We start from the raw sequence: 21,747 nt of genomic DNA on the forward strand, positions 1-21,747 counted from the left end.
GTTGGTCCTCACTGTTATCTTCAACTCACATTATGGCTATCTAAGATCCTCCAGAGCATTACCCAAGTGCTCCTATCAAATCAGATATCCCCACATTAGAAGTGATTTTTTACCCAAATTTAAATTTTAGATTCAGAGGGGCTGTGTGTGGATTTGGAAGGAGTATGCTCACATTGAAGGCAAAACACTTGCATAACTGCTATCTAACATAGCTCAGAGAGCCTCAAAATTCATATTTTACTTGGGTTATCTGATTGGAGACAGTTGAAAACCCTTACTTGTGCTCAGAAATTATTTGCCAGTCCCACAGATTCCATCTTTTTAACATTTTCTGGCCCTGTTACTACCAAAGATCTTTGATCCAATTAGGCATTTTAGTCCCTCAGAAACTATGGAATAAAGACTGAAGATCTTTATCATGACTGAAATAACCATCAGCCTCATCAATAAGTAACAAGAACTGAGTCACAATTAGCCTGGGCAGCACTGGTGTTATGCAAAAATAATGATCCATACCACATAGGAGCTGATAAGTCTATCAGATAGCAGCTGTCAACAGCCTGGTACAGCCAGACGGTGAAAACCAGCTAAAGAGCAAGCAGGGGCACAGAGTTCCATTCATTATGGCACTGTCAGACTCATGCATTATGTGAGCCACAAACATCAGGGCTAGATGAGTGGGTAGAGGAGGAAGCCAGGACATTGCCCCAGTGCAATGTCTAACCAGGACCCCAAGAAAAGTTCACAAAGGATTGGTGTTCTGATTTAATAGTGTATGCAGCTATGATGGAAGTCTGCTAATTTAAAAATTGAGGGTCTCTGAGGTGTAGGACAAACCATTTTGGTGGTGAAGGTGAGAGTGAAGGTGATGGAGGTGGTGGAGATAGTGGAGGGTGGTATAGATGGAGATGATGATGGAAGTGGAGGTGAAAAGGGAGGTGCAGGCAGTGGACTCTTGATAGAAATGTGGCAATAAGTTGTGTCTTATTTAGAAGTAGATGATAAAGAATCTGCCTGCAATGCAGGAGGCCTGGGTTCAATCCCTGGGTCGGGAAGATACCCCAGGACAAGTGAATGGCAACCCACTCCAGTATTTTTGCCTGGAGAATTCCATGGACAGAGGAGCCTGGTAAGCTACAGTCCATGGGGATGCAAAGATTCAGACATGACTGAGCGACTAACATTCCACCTGCCTGTTTAGAAGCAACAAGTCCAAGGGAAAAGCAGACAGTGCATCCACTTGTGAGGAAATCTACATGATATAAGTGACCATCTACCTGAAAAACTATTGGTTCAAATTAAGAGGAGAAACAGAAATGATTTTCTCATGAGCATTACTGACACCACTCAGATCAGACAGCCATTCAGAAGATCTTGAAAGACCATGCTGCTAAAAGTAGCAGCCCTGGGGCTTGTTCTTGGCTTGTCTTTGAAGGTCAAGGAAATGGTGAGCTCATAATGCCACCTCTTACTTCTGCTCCCGGCTTTGGGCCAGCCTAGCTTCCGGGGGCCAAGTGTTGCCTGACACCTCCCCTCCTGGCTGGCTCGTACCTAGACTGCCTTTCTAGTCCTCAACTTACTCCTGACACTGAGGTGGATTGCTGGGCAGACAAGGAGGCCATGGCCATGGGATTCGTGGCTTCCTCGCTCCCATGACTGGCACATGAGAGGCAACGGGTCAGAGCACCCCAAGGGTTCACAAAGTGTAAGCTTGGATGTACATGTTTTAACAGGCACCGTTCTCCTCCTTGCAGGGCAGCCTCATGGTGCAGCCCCAGGACCCCTAGAGCTCACTTCCAGTCCCTGGCCCTTCCATCAGGAGGGTGAGACAGAGGCCATGGTCTGGCAGGAGTGGGGTGTGCAGCTGGTGGTATAAGCCCCCACTCAGTGGCCGGAGCATGAAGTTTGCCAACCTCTACATTTGAGCAAGGGAGTCCCTTTCCAGGAACTGTCACTAGGCAGATGTATCTGTGAAGCAGATGATGGGTGTTCCACTGGGTTTATCATAAGGTCAAGTTGGGAAGTAATTTATGTATATGTTAGTCTCTGCCCCCAGTGCCTGCTAATATTTCATCTCTGAGGCTGGTTCCCGACACAGACTGCTTAAACCCTCATGACATTCTGGGTGACAGGAGGATAGGGGTGCCAGTGAGGTGACTCCGGGTGGGCTCCAGGATGGAGGCTGCCCTCCAGGAAGACCAAACCACGATTAGAAGCTAGGAACTTTCAGGCCCACCTTTCATCCTCCAGAGAGAGTAGAAGGGCTGGAAAATGAATTAATAATTTATCATGGTTATGTGATGAATCCTCCATAAACATCCCAAAAGCACGGGATTCGGAAAGCCAGGAGGGTGATGCACACCAGCTCCACAGGGATACAAGCTCCTGTGCTGGGGACACTTCCAGACCTTGTCTTGTGATTCTCTTGATCTGGCTGATTTGTCTGTACATATTACCCTTTGTAATAAATTTGCAGTAGTAAGTAAACTGCTTTCCTGGATTCTGTGAGCCCCTTTAGCAAATTATTAAGCCTGTGGAGGGATCACGGGAACCTCCAATTTGCAGCCAAGTCAGACAGAAGTGTGGATAACGTGGGGACCTGGACTTTTGATTGCTGTCTGGAGTGAGAGGTAGTCTTGTGGGAGAGGGGGAATTTTCGTGGGACTGAGCCCTTAACCCATGTGATCCACACTAGCTCTGGGCTGTTAGTGTCAGAACTGCTTGGTGTGAAAAAACCCACACATCTGGTGTTGGTTTGAGTGTTGTGAGTGTGGTGTAGTGTGAGAGGAATAAAACTCAGTGAGCTGCTTCTAGACACACATCTACCTATTTCTTTTTTTTAATTTATTTATTTTAATTAGAGGCTAATTACTTTACAGTATTGCAATGGTTTTTGCCATACCTATGAATCAGCCATGGGTGTACATCTGTTCCCCATCCTGAACCCCCCTCTCACTTCCCTCCCCATAATCTACCTATTTCTAAGTACAACGTGACCTTAACCATACTAGTTTATGTTTGTTGTTTAATTTACTCCACAGCTCTTCAGAGGAGAGCCCAGGCCCTGGTGCCTTCATGCCATCTCCTAACACTAGCACCTTCCTGGGAGCAGGGGGCAAGGGGAGGGCTGAACTAGGCACAGTCTGTCACATCTCCATCATGAGGGCTGCAACACCCAGTTCCAAAGCTCAGTCAGGGTGTCCCAAGTTGCCCAGGAGGAGCTAGCTAACAGCCTGGAAGTTCAGGGAAGTGAATTAGTGCCTTCTGAGGTGAGCTTTCACCAGTGAAGAGTAAAAGGCAAGAAGGAGCAGATAGATGAATTCCTTGCCTTTTCAACCACACACACACATACTGTTTGAAGGGAAAATGTTCCATTAATCTTCTGTGGAAAGAACCCCTTTGCCTGAGGAAACACGTTCTCCTTCCTGAGGCTGCAAGCTGCTTGCTAACACACCCTCCCGATCATCCTTGTGCTGCTCATTGCCTCGCGGCCCTTCCCCTCACCAGTGCTGCCCGGGATTGCATTCCTTCTCCTCTCAGGAAGTGTCAGCAGAGGAATCTGCCTCCAGCTCTGTTTTCCAGGGTTCCTAGAAAGACAGCTGCCTAAAATCATCTCCCTCCCTTCCAGGGGTATAGGTACCAAGTTCAGGGGGAAAATTGAGTTGGAAGTTTACTGCCCGGGTAGATGTGCAAGAGAAACGAAGGCTGAATGTGGAAGAGACATTCTAGTGGAAAAAGACAGTGATGATGAGAGGATTATTGTGGGGCTGGAGTCAACAGGCCTTGAACACTGGACAGATGGGAACAAGGTGGAAGGAACCAAGGTAGCTGAGTTTGGGATCTCAGCCTGAGAGGCAATAGAGCCATTAATGGAAACAGGAGAACAGTTGGGAGTGAGCATGCGCTTTAGGATAAGACAGACAAGGGTCCTCTTCCAGCTCTGCTGTTTACTAGCTGTGTGACCTTGGCATGTTACTTGTCATCTCCGGGCCTCATTTCTTTACCTCTAAGGTGAAGTCAGTGATGACCCCTACTATATTTAAGAAGATGAAATAAAATAATGTTCAGCATACAGCCTGGGCAGGAGCTTGATAAATTAACAGTCCCTCTTATCTCCATTGCCTTGGCCTAGTCATGAAACTTCCTCAACAGCAGACTGGCTGGGGCTGATTCATGACCTCTAAGGTGCCTCCCAGTCTGCCATCCAAGACTAGACAGGCTCCCAGCTCTTCCTGGGATCACTGGTTGATGAAACAAAAGACGTAGGAAGCCTCCAGCTCTGAGCAGACAGTTCCCTCAGAGTCCTCCCAGCCCTGGCCCTGCCTACCCAGGCCACCCCCACTGTGTGGGGAGACGAGGGAGGAGGGGAGAGGAGGGATGAGGGAGGAGAGAAGAGGGAGGAGGGGGAGAGGTGCCCACCCCTGGCTTCTCCTGACTGCTTAGTGTGACCCCACAACAGACTCTCCTGGGAAGCCTGCTGCAGAGGTAGATTCCAGGTCCCCCATGAACAGTGGATCAGATTGGGGATGGGCCCCTGAATTTGAATGCACTCCCAGTGATCCTGCTATCTACTCACATCTGAGAACCATTGTCAGGACCCTGGACCTGGGGACCCCCGGCCAAGTGTGACTTCTCCTGCCTGAAGGCGCTCCTTCTACCAGAGCCTGACGAGAGCCATCTGTCTGTCCGCCAACTCCAGCCCTGCTGCCGCAGCATGCACCCTCTCCTGATCCGTCTCCAGGCATTTCTCCGGGCATTTCTCTGCCTCTCTCTCTGTCTCTCTTTGAGTTCATCTTCCCTTATCTCTCTGACTCTCTATGTCTCTCTAGTTCTTCCGTATCTCTGTCTTCTCTCCCTCCTCTCTCCCTTGACTGTCCCCTTGGCTCCTCTGTTTCTATTGTTCCCTTTCTGTGTCTGTCCGTCTCTCTGTCTGTCCTAGTTCTCTCCCCTCCTCTCTCTCTCTGTCCTTCTATTTCTCTAATTCTCTGAGTCTCTCTCTCTCTGAATACCTTTCCTCATAAGTATCTCTCTGTCCTGTGGCTCTTTCTTCCTCTCTCTGTCCCTCCTTCTCTAAGAGTCTCTTGTCTCTGCCTCTGTGTCTCTGTCTGCCTCTTTGTCTCTCTGTGTCTGGTCTCTATCCCTTCCTGTCCCCTGCCCTGTCCCTCCCTGGAGGCCTGCAGGCTGGTGGTGGAGCAGATGGCTGTCCGGCGTTGGCCTGAGGCCCGTGTAATCACGCAGGCTCCTCCTTCCGTGGCGGCTTTTCAGCAACCACCTGGGGAGTGCAAAGTGTCCTGCCACAAACAGGTCACTGTCACCACCGAGATCCAAGGCCTGGCCCAGCCCAGGCTCAGCCTGCCTTGGTTAACCCTGCACAAGGCCAAGTTCCCTCCTCTGCTTGCACAACAGCCACACTGGGGCCAGAGGCCCAGCCTCAAGGAGGGGGCGGGGCAGGTGCTTGCACCCAGGAGGCTTTTCCCAGCTCTTCCCAGGGGCAGCACAGAGAGATTGGGGTCCTCCATGGATGCCAGCCAGCTGACCTCTCACTGATGGGCGTGGTCAAGGCCTCCACCCCGGCTCCTCCCTTAGCAGGAGGCAAGGAGAAGCCAGACTGAGTGGGGCACCCTAAAAGCCCTACCCCATCTCTCCCAGACCTGCAGGGGGGCCGGAAGCAACCTTATGCTGCTGTCCCCAGGGAGTGTCAGAGTCTGGTGAGAAGCCAGGGCCCCCACACCCCTGTTGCCCATCCAGTGTCTCCTCTCCAGCCCCCTCTTCTTCTCTGGAGTGGACCCCAAGACAACTGAGGAAAACCTGTGCACTGGATGAGGGAGGGGGGCGGTGTCACAGCCCCCTCACCCAGTGTGCCATGGTGGCAGGGGAGGTAGGGTGCCACTGACTCCTGAACAGTCAGGCAGAAATCTGCACCCTCATTGTCCAGATGAGGAAACTCAGACCCAGAGAAGGAGCAGGACCCCTCCAAGGTCCCACAGCACCAGCGGCGACCCAAACAGCCTCATTACACATGTGCACATGCTCAGAACTGCCTAAAAGGGGTCCCTGCTCTGTGCAGGAAACAGCTGGTCTTGGAAAACATGAACCAAAGGCCCGTCCCCACAGCAGAGCCCTCCACGAACGCAGTACACCTGTCTCCACCCTGCTATCCTGAGGCCCCATAGTGGGTGCTCCCCTGTGCCAGGTACAGAGATGCCCCTGACTATGAGGGAAGTGGTCACAGCCAGGTTCAGGGCCAGGATGCACTGCTTGTACACAGACACCCCTCGTGCCAGCATGTGATGGGCCCCAGATGGCACCATGTCACCTTGTCTTCTACCTGGGGCAGCAGACGTGACCACTGCCCAGTTACAGATGGGGAGACAGAGGCTCCCACTTGCCTGGCCGTGCTGGGACTTGAGCTCCCAAGTGGTCTTTTTAGGTGAAAATGAAAGCACCTGGCAGAGCCCCCCAGCCCAGACCCAGGGAGGTGAAGGGGAGGCAGGAGAGACTCTTCTGCACTGAATGGGCCCAGCAGATGTCCAGGAACCAGAGACCACTGCAGGCCCTGCTGTGGGTGGCTCCAGAGGGAAGCCCTTGGTTTTGTGGTTCTCCTGCATCCAGGAGCCCCCACTGCTGCAGCCCAGAAGCAGTTGAGCCTGCACCCTGCCCTTCCTGCCCCCAGCACCCCTCCTGTCCCTTTTGGCTGGGGGTGGGGGGAGGACAGGATGGCAGGATGCAGTAGGAGCAGGCCTGGCTCATGTTTCCCCCTCTTCCTGGCTGGGATTTCGTGGTGAGCAAGGACAGCTGAGCTGGCAGGTGCAGAGCGGAGAGCTAGTGGGGGAAGGGCTCTGAGTAGCCACTCTGCCTACACACGCCCCTTCCCAGCCCTGCATGCTGGGGCCTAGCCACTGGAGCTGGGACTGATACCCGGGCACTTGCATCCTGTACACAGACCTGCTCTCCAAAGCAAGTAGGTAAAGGCCCAACAAGTAGTTTCTCAATAGATAGACAGATGGACTCCAGGGAGAAGACCTACTGGTTTGAGGAAGCAGCAGGGCTCAGCCAAATGAGACCTCTGTAATTCTAGAATCTCTAATTAACACTGCCATCCCCACCCAGCTTCTGCGATGTTCCCTACCCTCCAGCTCTGCAGCTGTTGGAAGGCATCTGCCTGAGAAACCTCAGGGCCCCCTCACCCTGACTTGTCACTAGAGCCCTCAGTTGCTAGGACCACCTACCAAATGAACTATTTGGGAACACTCCAGCCTGGGGACAGAGACTGACCACCAGTGGTCCTTAGAGGTTCATCACAACAGTCAGGAAACTATGGGTGACATCAAACAGTGAGGACTGGCTGTGGATCCAGAAAGTGCCAGTAGTGATGTGTCAGCAGAAAACTGCACATCCTGAGTGACAGAGGGGCCTGGGGCTAGAGCTGGCTGAAACCCTAATACGTGGGAAGTAAAGGTGAACTCTCCTCCCTGGGCCTCTACTGGGTTTTCACCCCCAGGGAAAGTCTTAGACCAGAAAAGTAAAGCTAAGCTGGACACTGAACCAGCTGAGGTGCACAAAGGCCAGGTCTAGCCAGAGCGTATATCCTGGCAGAGAGTCAGAGCCAAGAATCTCCCTGAAGGACCCTAAATCCGGTGCAGCCACCAAGGGATACTCCAATTCCATGTCAAACAGAGTGGTACCACCTGGAATCAAACTCCAACAGCTGTGCATGCTCCCCGTGACCTCCTTCTGAGCACTACAGGAGCCAGTTGACTTTGTGGTTCTTGTCCACATGCACAGCTTCAGGCAAGACAGTCCCAAAGTGAGCTGTCAAATTGTCCTGGACTGAGCTCTCACTCCCGTGCTCTGTGTTAGTAAGCACATTCGAGCCAGCCCTGCTCTTCAGGCTTTATTCATGTTGAACAGATGCCCTGTCTGAGTCCCAGTTCTCATTTCCAAAGCACACATAACTACTCCATGGGTTGTTGGGATAATTAAGACTGATGAAACACTTAGCACAGGGTCTCAAATGCAGTGGATATTCAATACACATTCCCTCCTCTTTCTTCCTTCCTTCCTTTCTTTTTCTTTCTGTCTTCCCCCTAAAGCAGAATCTAACAACCTTAGTTGATCCTCCTTCAGCCCCCTCTCTTCTCCTTATTCTTCAGCTGTATTCTTTTGGTTGCTTTTCTCAGGATCCTCTTAAATTCCACTGTTTCCTTCATAAGTGGTTCTGAATACTAGGTCGTCGACTATCAGAGAGAGACTCATTCATCTCTGTGTCCCCACCACACCAGACTCAGGGCCTAGAATACAGTGTCTGGTTCCAAATGGAATGAAGGAATTGGCGATGGGATGGGGATGGAAGGGTAGGTGAATGAAGGGGTGGATGGAACACATTACATAGGATGGATGGAGGGACGGGGTTGACAGATGGATTGAGAAGTGATGTCCATGTAGAGACAGAACGATGGGTGAACAAATGGCTAAGTGAGACGGGTAGGTGAGCGTGCAAGCAGATGGGTGGATAGATGGAGTGGTGACTAGATATGAAAGAGTATGTGAAAAGAAAAATTGGTGGATGGGGAAACAGGTGGACAGTGGCATGCACCACAGTTGCCTTTGGATTGAGGCAGGGAGGTGTTTGCAAAGCTCTCATCCCAAATCCATGTTTTCACCATCTCCTTCTGCTCTCAAACCATACAGAAGGCAGTGGCTGACAGGAGCAGAGCACAGGTAGGCCTTCATTCCAGTTATGCCAAGCTCTCATTTTATAAGTCCTAGACTCCAAGCAACACAAGACTAGAAACATTTGCCTCTCCCTAGCTGTTGTCCCCAGTCTCACCCTCAGAAGATGCTTTAGAGAAAGGACTGACTATCAGCAGAGCTTTGACTGTCCTCGTGCTGGACACCAGAGTCTGGAAACCTGCTGACCTCAATTCCCAGGCTGCCCTTCTCCAGAGCAGGCTTGCATACTGGCTCCCTGAGACCCAGTTGAGAGTCACGTTATGTTATTCTCACCAAGTCCAGAGTTCTCAAGAGCAGGCGCTATATCCTCCTCACTGTGTCATGCCAATGAGAGAATTCCTGACACAGAGTTGGCGTAGAAAAAAAAAAAAGAATGCTTGTGGTTAAATCAGATGGATCATGAGTCTTACACATGACTGACTGTCCTTTGGGGAAAGTGGATTACATCAGAAAATAACGATAAACCTTGATCTAGGACATTGAGTTGGAATCCCAGCTCTGCCACTTCCCAACCGTGTGGCCTTGCCCAAGTGCCTGTACTTCTCTGAACCTCACTTCCAAATCCTGGGAAATCAGGATAATACTTGATACCACTCAACTATTTCCTGAGGTTGCGATGATCATACTGGGAATCGGCTTCTAAGCTGGTCCTTTTGAAAACCCCTCACCATGACAGCCTCAATAGCCAAGATCCGAAGTTGAGCACCCATCCCACCTGCTCCCCGGAGGGCAGAGCGGGCCAGTGGGGAGGTGACCAGCAGGCTGCAGGAGGTGAGCCTGCCCCACTTTCAGGCCTCTGTAACTAGGGGTGTGCATAATCAACCTGACCTCAATCTTTCTCCATGAATTATGGAAAGAGAGTGCTCTAAAAATGAGGCATGTGCAAAAGTTCCACCAGGCTCCCCGCCCTCCCCTTACTTCATCCTTCCCAACTTAATAAGGACCGTGGCTTATTAGCTCTTCTCCTCTAGCTTGCCTTGTCCTGTGCCCACACATGTGAGACTAAAAATACCCACGGCTCCTATTAGAGGCTCTGCCCCCAGGGACAGGCAAGGCTGGAGTCCGGGCTGACACTGAAAACTGGCTTCCTTGTGCCCCCTGGGATCCAGGCCACTGGGCCTATTCTGCTTGGGGCAAATGGCCAACAGCCTCCTCCCAACAGTCCCCAGGGGTCTCCAGTAACAATCAAAAGGCAGTTCTGACTTTACCTGTGTCTTTTGTTTGGATACTCCAAAGCCGTTTTCTAGGTGCCTCTCTGCCACCCATCAGACAGCCTCCTACCACCAGGTGTGAGGGCTTTTCCCCAGGGGACATGTATCACTGGGAATAGAGCCTGGGCCCCAATAGTGGTGGGCCCAAGTTCCAACTTGCTCCCAGGAAAGACACTTGTGCCTTTTCTGCTAAAACACACAGGATGGTAAGTGTGGGAAGCTTGGTATGAGCACTGGCCTGTCTAGAAGCCAGCAATGGTGCACTGGGGAAATCATATGCACGGATTTCTTTCTCCTCTGTTTCTTTGTCAGTAAAACAGCAGAAAGGAGTCAGCCCAGCCTTGGGTTAGAGCAAGGATGACATGAGTTCATGGAAGTAAAATGCAGAATTCTGCACGGAAGAAGGCGACGCAGGTGGACAAACTTTGAAGCCGGAAGTAGGTGTGAGGTCGCCTTGCTTCCATCCGAGAGAGAAGCGGCTCGAGGAACACGCAGGGGGCATTTCAATAGCTCGGCAATAAACACTTGGTGAAGCTGAAGAGGTAATCTCTCCATGGGCTTTCATGTGCCACTGGATACCTCTCTTGGCATGGTCTGAGATATTTTGGAAGTGGTGGTGAGAGACAAATTGATTTTCGTCATATCCATCCGCAGGAAAAGGCCAAGAACGCCAGCGAGTATAAAGACTACAAAATTTAAAACTACCTGGAACTTGGACGTGGTTCTTCCCACAGGCGCACATCATTATATGCAAGAAGAGGCGGTTGGAATGAGCCGCACACAGGAAAAATAGGGACAGGCGATGAGGGTGCCATGGACAGAAATACTGACCCAGGGAATGGCTGACGGGCCACTGGGGAGAGACATACGGGAAGGCTTGAGGATGGAAACTGTGTTGAGCAGAAATGTCACAGTTCTGGCTCCCGAGTGGGGTGGGGTGGGGGCGGCTGCGTGGGACGCAGCAGCGCTGTGGGAACCAAACTCTCCCCAGATCCAAGCTCCAGATGGTTCGGTCAGCAGCGGGGGAGGGGCCTTCAGCGTTGCTTGTCCTCATTTAACCTCCTCCTCCATCCCCTGAAGGTCTGAGGAAAGCACAGAAGATCAAACTACCATCTCTGGACAGTTGGTACCCTCCAGGCTAAAGGGAGAAGTCTTGCCGGCTGGGAGCACTCATTCTACCCCATCTGATGCAAACATTTATTGAGCACTTTCTGTGTGCAAGACACATAGGAGGCGTGGGAGGAGGGACTCAGGAATGAGGAAGACTATGACCTGGCCCTGAAAGGCCATGACTTCACTAGACTTTGCTATGAAATAGGAAAGACCTAGGTAGTTTGGATTTCCTGGAGAATCCCAGGGACGGTGGAGCCTGGTGGGCTGCCGTCTATGGGGTTGCACAGAGTCAGACATGACTGAAGCAACTTAGCAGGAGCAGCAGCGGGTTGTTTGGAAGAGTATTCTTTTTTTTCAAACTAATATTTAAATGTTTGTGCCATTGCAGTAGGAAAAAAGAACTAAGAATACAAACCACTTACGGTTTAATGATTTAACACTCACACACACACATACATTTATATAAAAAATATTGTTCTATCCCAGTGGTAATTTAAAGATGAAAATTAGAGTTACCATGCATAGATTATATTATGGCAAATGTTCACTCAGTGACAGTATTCACCTCTTGTGGCAGTCTACAGCAAGGTGAACACACACAGCCAGTGACATTGTAAACAGGCACGATTGCTCTGGAAAGTGATTGGACAATATATCTATCTCAAGCCTTAAAATAGTCATAACCTTTGACTCAGTAATTCCACTACCTAGAATCTACTCTAAAGAAATAATCAGAAACATGGTCAAAGATGTAAGGTATAAGCACAAGGATATTTACCAACATATTATTTATAAAAATCGAAAATGCAAAACAAACTAGAAGTTCAACAACAAGAAAATAGAAAAGTAGATTATGGCACATAGGTATAGTGGATAATGAAGCAGCCTTTTAAATTGGGTTTTTGAATATTTTTTAGTAAACTATTCATTACAAGTGAATAATATGTATTTTTCGGTGTTGAGACCAAACTTTATGTGATGTGATCCCAGTTTTATTTTTTAAATAAGTATACACACACCTTCTGGAGGAGGGCATGACAATCCACTCTAGTATTCTTGCCTGGAGAATCCCATGAACAGAGGAGCCTGGAGGTCACACAAAGTCGGGCACAACTGAAGCAACTTAGCACACATACATGCACACACACATTATATGTGTATGTGTATATATGAGTATACACACACATTTATTATATATGTTATAATAATTATATGTTGTAGTTGAAAGAAATGCTAAATAACAAAATGTTTAAAAGTGAGTATCCCTAGATGACAGGATTGGGTGGTTTTATTTTCTTCTTTATATAGTGCTGGCATTTCCTAAATTTTTAATAATGAGCATGAGTTTAGAGAGTCCCTTGGACTGCAAGGAGATCCAACCAGTCCATCCTAAAGGAAATCAGTCCTGAATATTCATTGGAAGGACTGATGTTGAAGCTAAAACTCGAATACTTTGGCCACCTGATGCGAAGAGCTGACTCATTTGAAAAGACCCTGATGCTGGGAAAGATTGAAGGCAGGAGAAGGGGACGACAGAGGATGAGATGGTTGGATGGCATCACCGACTCAATGGACATGAGTTTGAGTGAACTCTGGGAGCTGGTGATGGACAGGGAGGCCTGGAGTGCTGCAGTCCATGGGGTCACAAAGAGTCAGACACGACTGAGCGACTGAACTGAACTGAACTGAAGAGTTTGGAAGGATGGCTTGTTTCACGGACACCCCCATGGAGCTCTGCAGGGGAGGAGGCCCCGCTTAACAGCAGTAGTCACACGTGTCTGGGGAGTGAGCTGGAGTAGAGGCCCCTTGTGCCACCAGCTCCACTAGTGTCTGGCCCCTGCTAGTGCTCCCACTCTGAGCCCAAGCCTGAACCTTACCTGGGCACTCAGCACCACACTCCCAGATACTGCTTTCCTCCCACAGCCCAAGTGCGGGATTCAGTGATCTTCTCATACTATCATCCCCTTACCTAGCACCCTCTCCAGACACCCACTACCTATCAGGCCCGCCCCCTCCCTGCTCTCTTGTCCCTGCTGACATTGGTCCTCATGGCTCAGCTGGGTAGCAGGAGCCCCACCTAGCACAGGTCTCCCCTTTCTGATCCCTTCTGCTCTTGGGCTCCCCTCTGACCCCTCCTCCCTGTACCACAGCATCAACCAGACCATCCTGGTTTCACTTCCAGAAAGGTGTCATTTCTTTCACCTCCAGCCCTTCCCTCATCCTCTATCCATTCCCCTCAGGCTGCTTCTCAGCCTGGAAAGTCCTTGCCCTTCTTCTGGGGCTCTTCCTATTCATTCACCCCCAAGAACCTTGTTCTAATATCAGCTTCACCTCATAGTGTTCCTGGACCCTCCTCTCTAGGTGGACTGGTAACCCCTCCCTATACGCTTACTGTTTCACTTAATCATAATGGCATTTCACATAGTAGGTCTCAAGAACAAGATGCTGCCTGCACTGGGCTGCATCCCCATGGCAAACCCAGCACAAATGTAAAGTCTTCTTTACAGTTTAACTATCCTCACCACAGCATACCTCAATGACTCTGCAAATGGCCTACCTCTGCCCCCCTCTCCAACCTTCACTGCTCCTGGAGGCTGCAGAATGCTCCTGACCACCAACTTTTATCTACTGCCAGTGCCACCAGTTCTCCCCTAAGATGCCACAGAGCCTGAGAAATCTATCCCCAAAGGCCCAACTTGGGGCTTGAGCTCAGAGAATTTTTCCAAGAGCCTCAACAAATGTCTTGGGCCCCTGGCTCAAGATGTGTTCATCAAGACAGGTGAAAGCATCTCCCCTGCAGGCTGATGACCCTGCCCTTCCCCTCACTAAGATGGTAGGCAGTCTTAACTCATAGACATGTGATGGTCACAGGGGTGGGGGTTGTTTCAGCACATGAGCTTTGGAGTCATAAAGGGTGGGGTGTCAAGGGTTAGGGCATCACTGCTATGTATGAGACATTGCGGGACCCTGTATAGGTCTCCTTTGGTCTCTAAGGCTCAGTTTTCTCATCCGTAAAATGGATATGATACAGAGGCACTTCCCACTGGATTCACACAGTGTTCACAGAGTACAGGGGGTGGGAAGGAAGGAGAGTTGTGTTGAACCACACTCTGCTGCACAGATCTGATGTCAGATCTGCAAAAAATGGATTCTGTGACTCACTGAGTTTCTCTCCGATGGCAGAATAACAAGAGAGAACAGTGACACAGGAGGGATGGCAACTATCTGCTCCACGATAGGGTCAAAGAAGCCTCCAGTTTCTTCTGCCCTTCCCCTTTCCAACTGTGTAAACCCATCCACGAGACCCTCCTCAGACCAGGAACCAGACTGGAGTCTGACCAGAATACAGGGAGCTGCTATAGGTTTAACTAAGCTACTGCTAAGCATTTTATTTCACTTAATCCCAGTAACACCCTCACCCATTTGACAGATGAGGAAAACTGAAGATCAGAGAGGTTAAGTACATTGCCCAAGGTCACCTTGGTAGGAGTTAGTATGGAAACATACATTTTCTGACATAATTGCTCCAGTGGGAATTGACAGCTTTTCTAAACTTGATCAGCATGGGACCAGAGCTGGGAAAATCTTCCAAGTTCTGTTAACCATTGGAGTGGACACAAAGAGAAGCATCAGAGAGCTGGCATTCTCAAGGAGCTACAGGAGCTAGGGTGATCAGGAAGGCTTCATGGTGGAGGTGAGGGCTGGTGTCAGACCTTGAAGGATGACTAGACTCTACTTGCCAGGGAGGTCCAAAGAGGTCTTCCAGGAAGAAGTGAAAGCAAAAAAAACACTTAGAAGCGGAAACGAACCAAGCCAGGCTGGTCAAGACTCCTGGAGGAGCCCACACTTGCTGTAGAAAAAGTTTCTGGGAAAGATGTTTTTCCCCCCATGTAATGGTTTGCCCATCTCCAGAGAAGAGAGAGAGTTAAGAGGTGGGGACCTGGTCTGCCGCTCTTCCCTGAGCCATCCCACTCTCTGTGTGCCGCTGCCCCACTGCACCAACGGAGAAAAGCACGGTGTGTCTACAGACTGCCTGCTAAGAGCCTTTCAAGGGTTGACTTGCCTATTAGGTCTCTATGGAAAAGGGGAAAACTTGCCTCTTGGAACGCCTAGAGAGGTAAGAGTTAGGTGGTCCCTGAGGAACTACTATTTCTGAGGAAAAACAGTAGTATGAGTTGGAGCACATTCTCTTCTGGCAAGAGCATGCCTCCTTCCATCCACCATCCCCCACCATCAAGATAGCAAAGTCAGCTCAGGGCTCAGAACCATTCCTCTGATGAATTCCCCCTTCAAGAAAGGGGAGAAAGCAATGTGGGTGACAGCTGGACGTGTCTGGGTATTAAACATGATGAGGATAAAGGCGACAATACAGTCATTTGACTGCTCTTTGACTTTTGGAATCCTGAAATTTCCAACTCATTGTGATTCAAATAATTAAAGTTCTTCCCTAGAATGGAGATATCCCCTGGCTTGTCAGATCCTAAGACAAGGGTGTAGATTAATTAGTTGGGTCAGAATACAGAGGTCCTTGAATCCCATGTTGTTCAAGACGGTGGCAGGATGGAGGGGCTAGAATGTGGAGCAAAGCCGGGAAGCAGACAAGCCAGATGTGCTTGGGGAGCAGTAAACATGGTTGTGGCTGCAGCATGTATGGGTTGGCAGGAAAAGAGGAAGGCACGGGTCTGCAGAAGGAGGTGGGACCAGGGTATCGATCACAGGCTGTGTCTGTTCTTTGCTCCTCCAGTTGTGGGAACAACTGGAGGGGGATTTTGAGCAGAGAGATAGACCCTCTGACTGATAAGTCATGGCCTCAGTCTTCACTCCTGCTTTCCCTTCCCCTTTCCAGATACATCCAAGTGCCCTCATCCACACCATCTTCCCTGTGATATCTCCCTCTCGGCCCAAAACTGATGAGGCTCAGGATGGAGGTATGGGTCACCAGAGACCAGGGATAGGGGAAGAGTGGGGTGAGGAAGGTATCTCTTCTTTCTGCTCCTGCTCCTGGAAGGAAGTAGCTCTCAGGCCTCAGAAAGCCAGCTGCTGGACTGGGGGCTGTGGGTGGGAGCCTCTGCAGAGTGAGTTCAGGGTTTGGGCAGCATCAAGATCCAGGAGCAGCAGCATCTCCCAAAGCAGTCAAGGCAACGCGGCCTCTATTTTTAAGGGTCTGTGCCAGTGTTTTCACTGCATTTTTGTTTCCCAAGAAACATACGTCAATGTCTGGAAATGTTCTGGGTGTCACAAGTGGGATGTGGGTGCTCCTGGCATCTAGCAGGTAAATCCCAGGGATGCTGCCAAATACCCTACAATGCACAGGACATCCCCCTACAGCAAAGAGCTCTTTGGCCCCAAATGTGCATAGAACCTTGGGAGAGAAGCCCTACCCCCAAAGGATCTATTCTCAGGTAACCTAGAGAGGCAGGGGGCCCCAGACCATCTTCCTGGAGCTCAGACTGGCCACTCCCCCCACCCAACTCCAGGTAGTCACCCCCTTCTATAAAAGCAAGTCATAGTGGAAGGCAAGTCACGGTGAGTGAGTTCGTAAAGGTGACACTCCCAGCAGGCAAGTGAGTGTGGGAATGAGAATGCAATGTCTGGTGAGGGGGCTTCAGCTCCCTGCCATCCCTAGCCAGCCCCATTCAGGTGCTGTCCAGGAGCTTCTGCTGGGATCTGCACCCTCAAGGGACTTAGCCCCAAGGATGGGGTGACGCTGAATAAACCATAGTTCTTACTTCCCTGGTCATCTGGCTCAGCCAGCCTCCCAGCAGTGTGTGTGTGTGTGTGTGTGTGTGTGTGTGTGTGTGTGTATGTGAACATGCACACATACAGACAGGACAGGGAAGGACAGGGCTCCTTGTATAAGGAAACTGCCTTGGGAATCACCACCTTTACTGGTTCCATGCTGAGCCCTCTCAAGCCTCCAATCAGTACTGCTGGAAGCCAGTGACTGCTCCTTTCATTGGATGCCCAGTGGGCAAGCGGGCGGCAGTGATGCAACAAGGTGGCAGCCACTATAAGTGACGGTATTGTGAGCCACAGTCAACAGGGAAAGAGTTTCTGAATTTGAGGTTCAGCTTTGTGACCCCAGTTCCATTACTGACTTGCCACTTCACCTGTCCCTTTCCTCATCCTTAGAATGAGGGAAGATTGACAGCTACCACTTGAAGATCACTTATGATGCATCAGGCACTTCACCCGCACGTCACTGTCACAGCAGCCTGGTGAGGGTCTGAATTATGCCCATGGCACAAATGCAAGGGAAGTGGCTTTTCCAAGGGAACAGGGGCAGCAAGTGTAGAACTCAGGCCTGTGCCATAGGGTCTGCCTCCAAGAGGTGGGGGAGCTTCCAGGGCCCATGGTGCAAGGTGGGGTCACTAAACTCCACAGCAAAGAGGGCCCAAGAGCAGAAGCTTCCAGCTGCATGCTATTTCTTAATGGTGGAAAGTCAAGTTAGGGTCTGGCCCCAGCTGGGTAGGCCCACGGTGCCAAAGGCTACCAAGCAGATGCACTGTAAACACTCCTCAGTCCCAGAGCCAAAGGCCGGCGCTGCTACTGGCTGGGCAGGCCGGCCTCACTAAAAATAGACGGGCCTTCAGGTCCAGCTCCCTGACCGCCGCCCAAGCAGGCTGCTCCCTGCACCCAGCCTCCTCCTCTCCCCCTCCCCTTTGCCAACACGGCTAGAGCCAGGCTTCTAGAAGCCAGGCTTCTAGAAGGTACAGAGATGTTAAGACTTTCACTTCAGGCCAGAGAGGACGGTTAGGCTGATGTCCAGTGGGCAAGTTCCAAGTTCTTGTGGGGCCATAATGGGGCAGGGGTCCTGACCTCAACATTCTACACATTTCCCTCTAACGGAGGGAGCTGTCAACCTCCAAGCCCACTCGGGGAAGGAGTGGCACCAAAGGCAAAACTCGGCCAATTTCGCCACATCTTGCAATGCAATCTGAAGCCCCCTTGACGTTTCTCTTTTCCTGCACTGACTCTCCCGGTTGACAGCACTGTGCGGTTTCTGTATTTGCCGCGGCTTTCTGAGGTTTTCTGCGGACTGCCTCGGAGAGGCCCCGGGAGTTGCGGGATGGGGCAGTGGCCGGCCGGCCAGGCCGGGAGACAAGGGGCGCGGGGAGGGAGGCTCCAGAGCGCGGACGGCCGGGGATTTCCTTTCAAAGGTGACTTAGAGCCGCTTCATAAGGGTAGCGCCCTCCCGGGCGGGCCCTAATGGCGAGTTTGGCAGAGTCAGCGAAACGCAGCGCCGCGGCCGGGCGGCGGGGAGCGCCCTCTCCCGCGCCCTCGCGGTCTCCCGCGCCAGGCAGCGGCGCGCACGGGCCATTTGCAGCGCAGGCAGGCTCGCGAGCGGCCGCCGCGCACCGGCCGGAGCGGGGGGCACCATGGAGCTCAAGAAGGACAGCAACGCCGTGTCCATCGACATGCTGCTGATCGTGCACTCGGAGAAGCGGCGCGCCTCTCAGGGCGCGCACTCGGACCGGCCGGCGGACCCTGGCGCGCCGCCGCAGCGCAGAGGAGGTAACACGCGCTCGGGCCGGCCCGGGGCCCCGGCCCCTCGACCTCCTCGCCCCAGGGCCTGCCCGCCGGGGGGCGCCCAGGCGCCCCCGGAACGAGGTCAGCGAGGCCGAACTGCTCCCCCAAGCTGGCTGCGCCTCAGCGCTGCGGCTCTGGCGTCCTGCGGCAACGCGTAGCCCCGTGATTGCCCCGGGTTGACTCCCCGTGCATGCCTGCGGTGCCTCCGTCACCCCGGGAGACAGTTTCCTCTTGGTCACTCTTTGAAGGGTGCAGATCAGGTTGGAAGATGCCCTGGAGGAAAAGGACCAGAGCCTCAGGCCTGAATCCTGCATGCCCAAAGTCTGCTCCCCACGGGCCACGTTGCAGGGCACAGGGGACCCCAGGGAATTCGTGTACTGAGTCAGACTTTGAGATGGGGCCCTCCCTTCGTGTCTTTGCACAAATCATGGCCTCACGTCTTGAGCCCTCTCCCAGCTTCCAACAGTAGAAGGCGTCCAAGGTGGAAAAGGCACACAAGCTGGGGTGGCTAGGCTGCTCTCCCCACTTTGGCTTATCTATTGTTCTAATTGTCCTGCAGACTTTCTGGGGAAGGAGATAATGGTAAAATAAAGCGACTGTTCCCAGAGTGATTGCAGAAAGCAGGACCCTGGCCCCCGTACTCTCCAGAGAACAGGACACAGTGTGAGGAGAGTAGAGAAGGATATTAATAGAGGCTAAACCGGCCCCTCAGACATCTGGGAACCCCCAGTCCCTGTCTCTGAGGAAGCCCTCAGGAGCTCTTGAAGAGCCTGGTGTGCTGTGCACCAGACGGACTGTGCCCTGGCTCTTTGGAAGTGAAGTTTCACAGCCCTCAAGGTAAAACTTCTGCCTCCCGTCTCCCTTCCAGCTCCAGTGCTCCTGGAAGTCTGTCCCCAACTCTTCGGTCCCCACAGCCCCTGTGCACATTGAATATGCGCCTTCCACCCACCCTGCTGCAGCAGCAGGGCCATGGATGGCTCTGCCCCCCCCACCCTCACCCCCACCCCCACCCCAGGCCACGCTGGCTGCAGCTGCCCCTTAGCTCCTGGTGACGTCCTGGGGAGGCAGGCAGGGGAGAGAAAAGAGATGCTGGAGAGCTGAGCATGTTGACAGGCATCCAGTCTCCGGAGGGATTTGAAGCCTAGCAGTTGTTTGGGTTCGTTGGTTCTGGTGTTCTCAGAGCTGCCCCTGGGAGAAGAAGACATGGCCTGCCTAAGGTATTTGTATTGAGGAAATTGGCAGAGGCCACTGGGCCTTCCTTGACAGAAATGTGGCTGCCCACTACTGCACGGACTGTGGTCCCAAGGGCCAGAGGCCCCCCACAAGCACAGCTCCAGGTCAGCCCATGAGTTCCCCACCTCCCTCTCCTGCTCTGATCACATTTTTCCAAAAGGTTCTGACACTAGAAAGAGGGTGGAGAGCACAGAGAAGGCCCTGAGATGCCAGGGATGCGGACTGCTCAGCGAAGCGTCCAACACCGGGCACAAACCCTACGTGACTCCAGACCAATGCACTTCACACTCGTGATCATGACTCAGAGAAAGAAGACCCCTGTTTCCTGTGCCCTGTCTGCTGATATGTTGCTCCAAATATTTTCCTGATGGAAGTTTCTCCCAGACATTATAGAAGCAGAGAGACCGTGTCATTTATTGACAATCAGACAGTTGTGAGCTGGAGCAGAGGGAGAGCACATGGTCTCCAAGGCCCGCTGGACAGCAGTGATGTCCAAGAGACCCCTAGCTAAGCCAGCACATGGGCTCGCTCCTTGGGACGAGCAAGGAGGAGAAATGCTGAACAAGACCAGGCTGTTCCAAGGCCTCCTGCTGGTGCACAAAAATCCAAAACACACCCCTCCCCCACTTCCAGGTGTGTCACGTCCTCTGGTCTGCTCCCACTCCAGGGCCCACCAGGCAAGGAATCCTCCTGGCTCTACAAATGAGGGTCTGAGCTCTGTGTCAGGAGAGCGAAGCTTGGCTACTTTCACGAGCAGAGGACCGACTGAGGGTGTGAGCAAGTGGCTTTCTGCTGTGTCCCTGTGGCAGAAAAGACTAAGAGGGACAAGGAGACAGGGAGTGTGTGTGCCGGGTATTGGGCTACAAGGTGGCAGAGATGCCTTTCCCTTTTCTGCAGGGCCCTAGCATTTCCCCGGCCATTTCCTTAGAGGTGCTTCTCCGAAACACTCCTGGAAGCCCTCAACTCCTGTTGCATATTCGCCATAGAGGAGGTAGCCTAAAGCTGCCTGCACCAGGTCTGAAAAAGCATCAGTACCTCAGGATTTCTCCCCAAAGTCGATGGGACACCTGCTTTCCACTTCCTGGGTGTCAGTGAGGGTTCCAAGTGGTATGTCCCAGATGCTGACCATGGAGGGCTCTGCAGAAGAGAAGGGTGTCGAGAAAGGATTGGGGGTGCTCAGAGTGGTGGAAAGGGCTGAAGATTCAGACTGGAGGCTGAGCTTCCAGGAACGTGGCCATAGGCTGCAGACCAGGACTGGTCTGGTGAGGAGGCCTCCGCTGCCACCAAGGAGCCCTCAATGCTCCTTCCATGCCAGCAACTTGATTTTATTGCAGCTGCTTGCACTGCCAGAACATATGCCAGTTCTGTGCCAGAAACTTGACCTTGCAGCCACCACTTCCAGCCGCCGCCAGAAAGAGAGAGAGAACACTTCCATTCCCTTCCCTGTTGCCTCACCGGGTCCCGAGATGGAGTGAGACACAGGTGCATCTCAGCAGATGCCTCGGCCACTCAGGGTCCCTGCTCTAGCTGCAAGGGAGGCTGGGAGAGCAGGCAACCGTCACTCTCAGTTCCCATAGAGATCTATCACTTTCCATCTTTGCCCACTCCCCACCCTACCTTAGGACTCTCAAAGTGGAAGAAGGTTCACCACACACAGAAATAGGCAGGCAAAATGAATGTCTTCTAGCAGATGAAGAATCTAGCAGATGTCTTCACAATAATGCTTCCATACTTATGCAGTGGAAACGTGGGCATGACAAATGACAATGGGCATCTCCATTGTGAAAATTCTCCCTGAATGATCCTGATAACCAACCACCACCCCTGAAAACTACTGTGGTAATATATTTCTTTTACTGTTTTTAATGTGGAGGGTTGCATTCATTCCTCTGAGCTCTTCTCATTTGTGGGCAGCCTCTCTCAGATC

The 21,747-nt window shown here is 51.8% G+C and overlaps 1 protein-coding gene across 6 annotated transcripts in view; it reads left to right on the plus strand.

Annotated features, from left to right (window-relative positions):
* The first annotated feature begins 15,539 nt into the window (after positions 1 to 15,539).
* Positions 15,540 to 21,747, plus strand: part of KY (kyphoscoliosis peptidase) — a 51,261-nt gene continuing 45,053 nt past the window's right edge. For 3 of the 6 annotated variants that reach the window (XM_081574132.1, XM_081574140.1, XM_081574137.1), the window contains exon 1: positions 17,190 to 18,572. In XM_081574132.1, coding sequence (XP_081430258.1) covers positions 18,437 to 18,572 — 136 coding nt within the window. In that variant the 5' untranslated portion in view covers positions 17,190 to 18,436. Of the gene's footprint in view, positions 15,752 to 15,903; positions 18,573 to 19,146; positions 19,425 to 21,442; positions 21,660 to 21,747 lie in introns of those variants that run through there. The other 3 variants (XM_081574135.1, XM_081574134.1, XM_081574139.1) reach the window with 2 other exon arrangements.

This window comes from Giraffa tippelskirchi, chromosome 2, assembly GCF_054371585.1.
Source record: "Giraffa tippelskirchi isolate mGirTip1 chromosome 2, T2T-mGirTip1v1.2.pri, whole genome shotgun sequence".
NCBI lineage: Eukaryota > Metazoa > Chordata > Mammalia > Artiodactyla > Giraffidae > Giraffa > Giraffa tippelskirchi.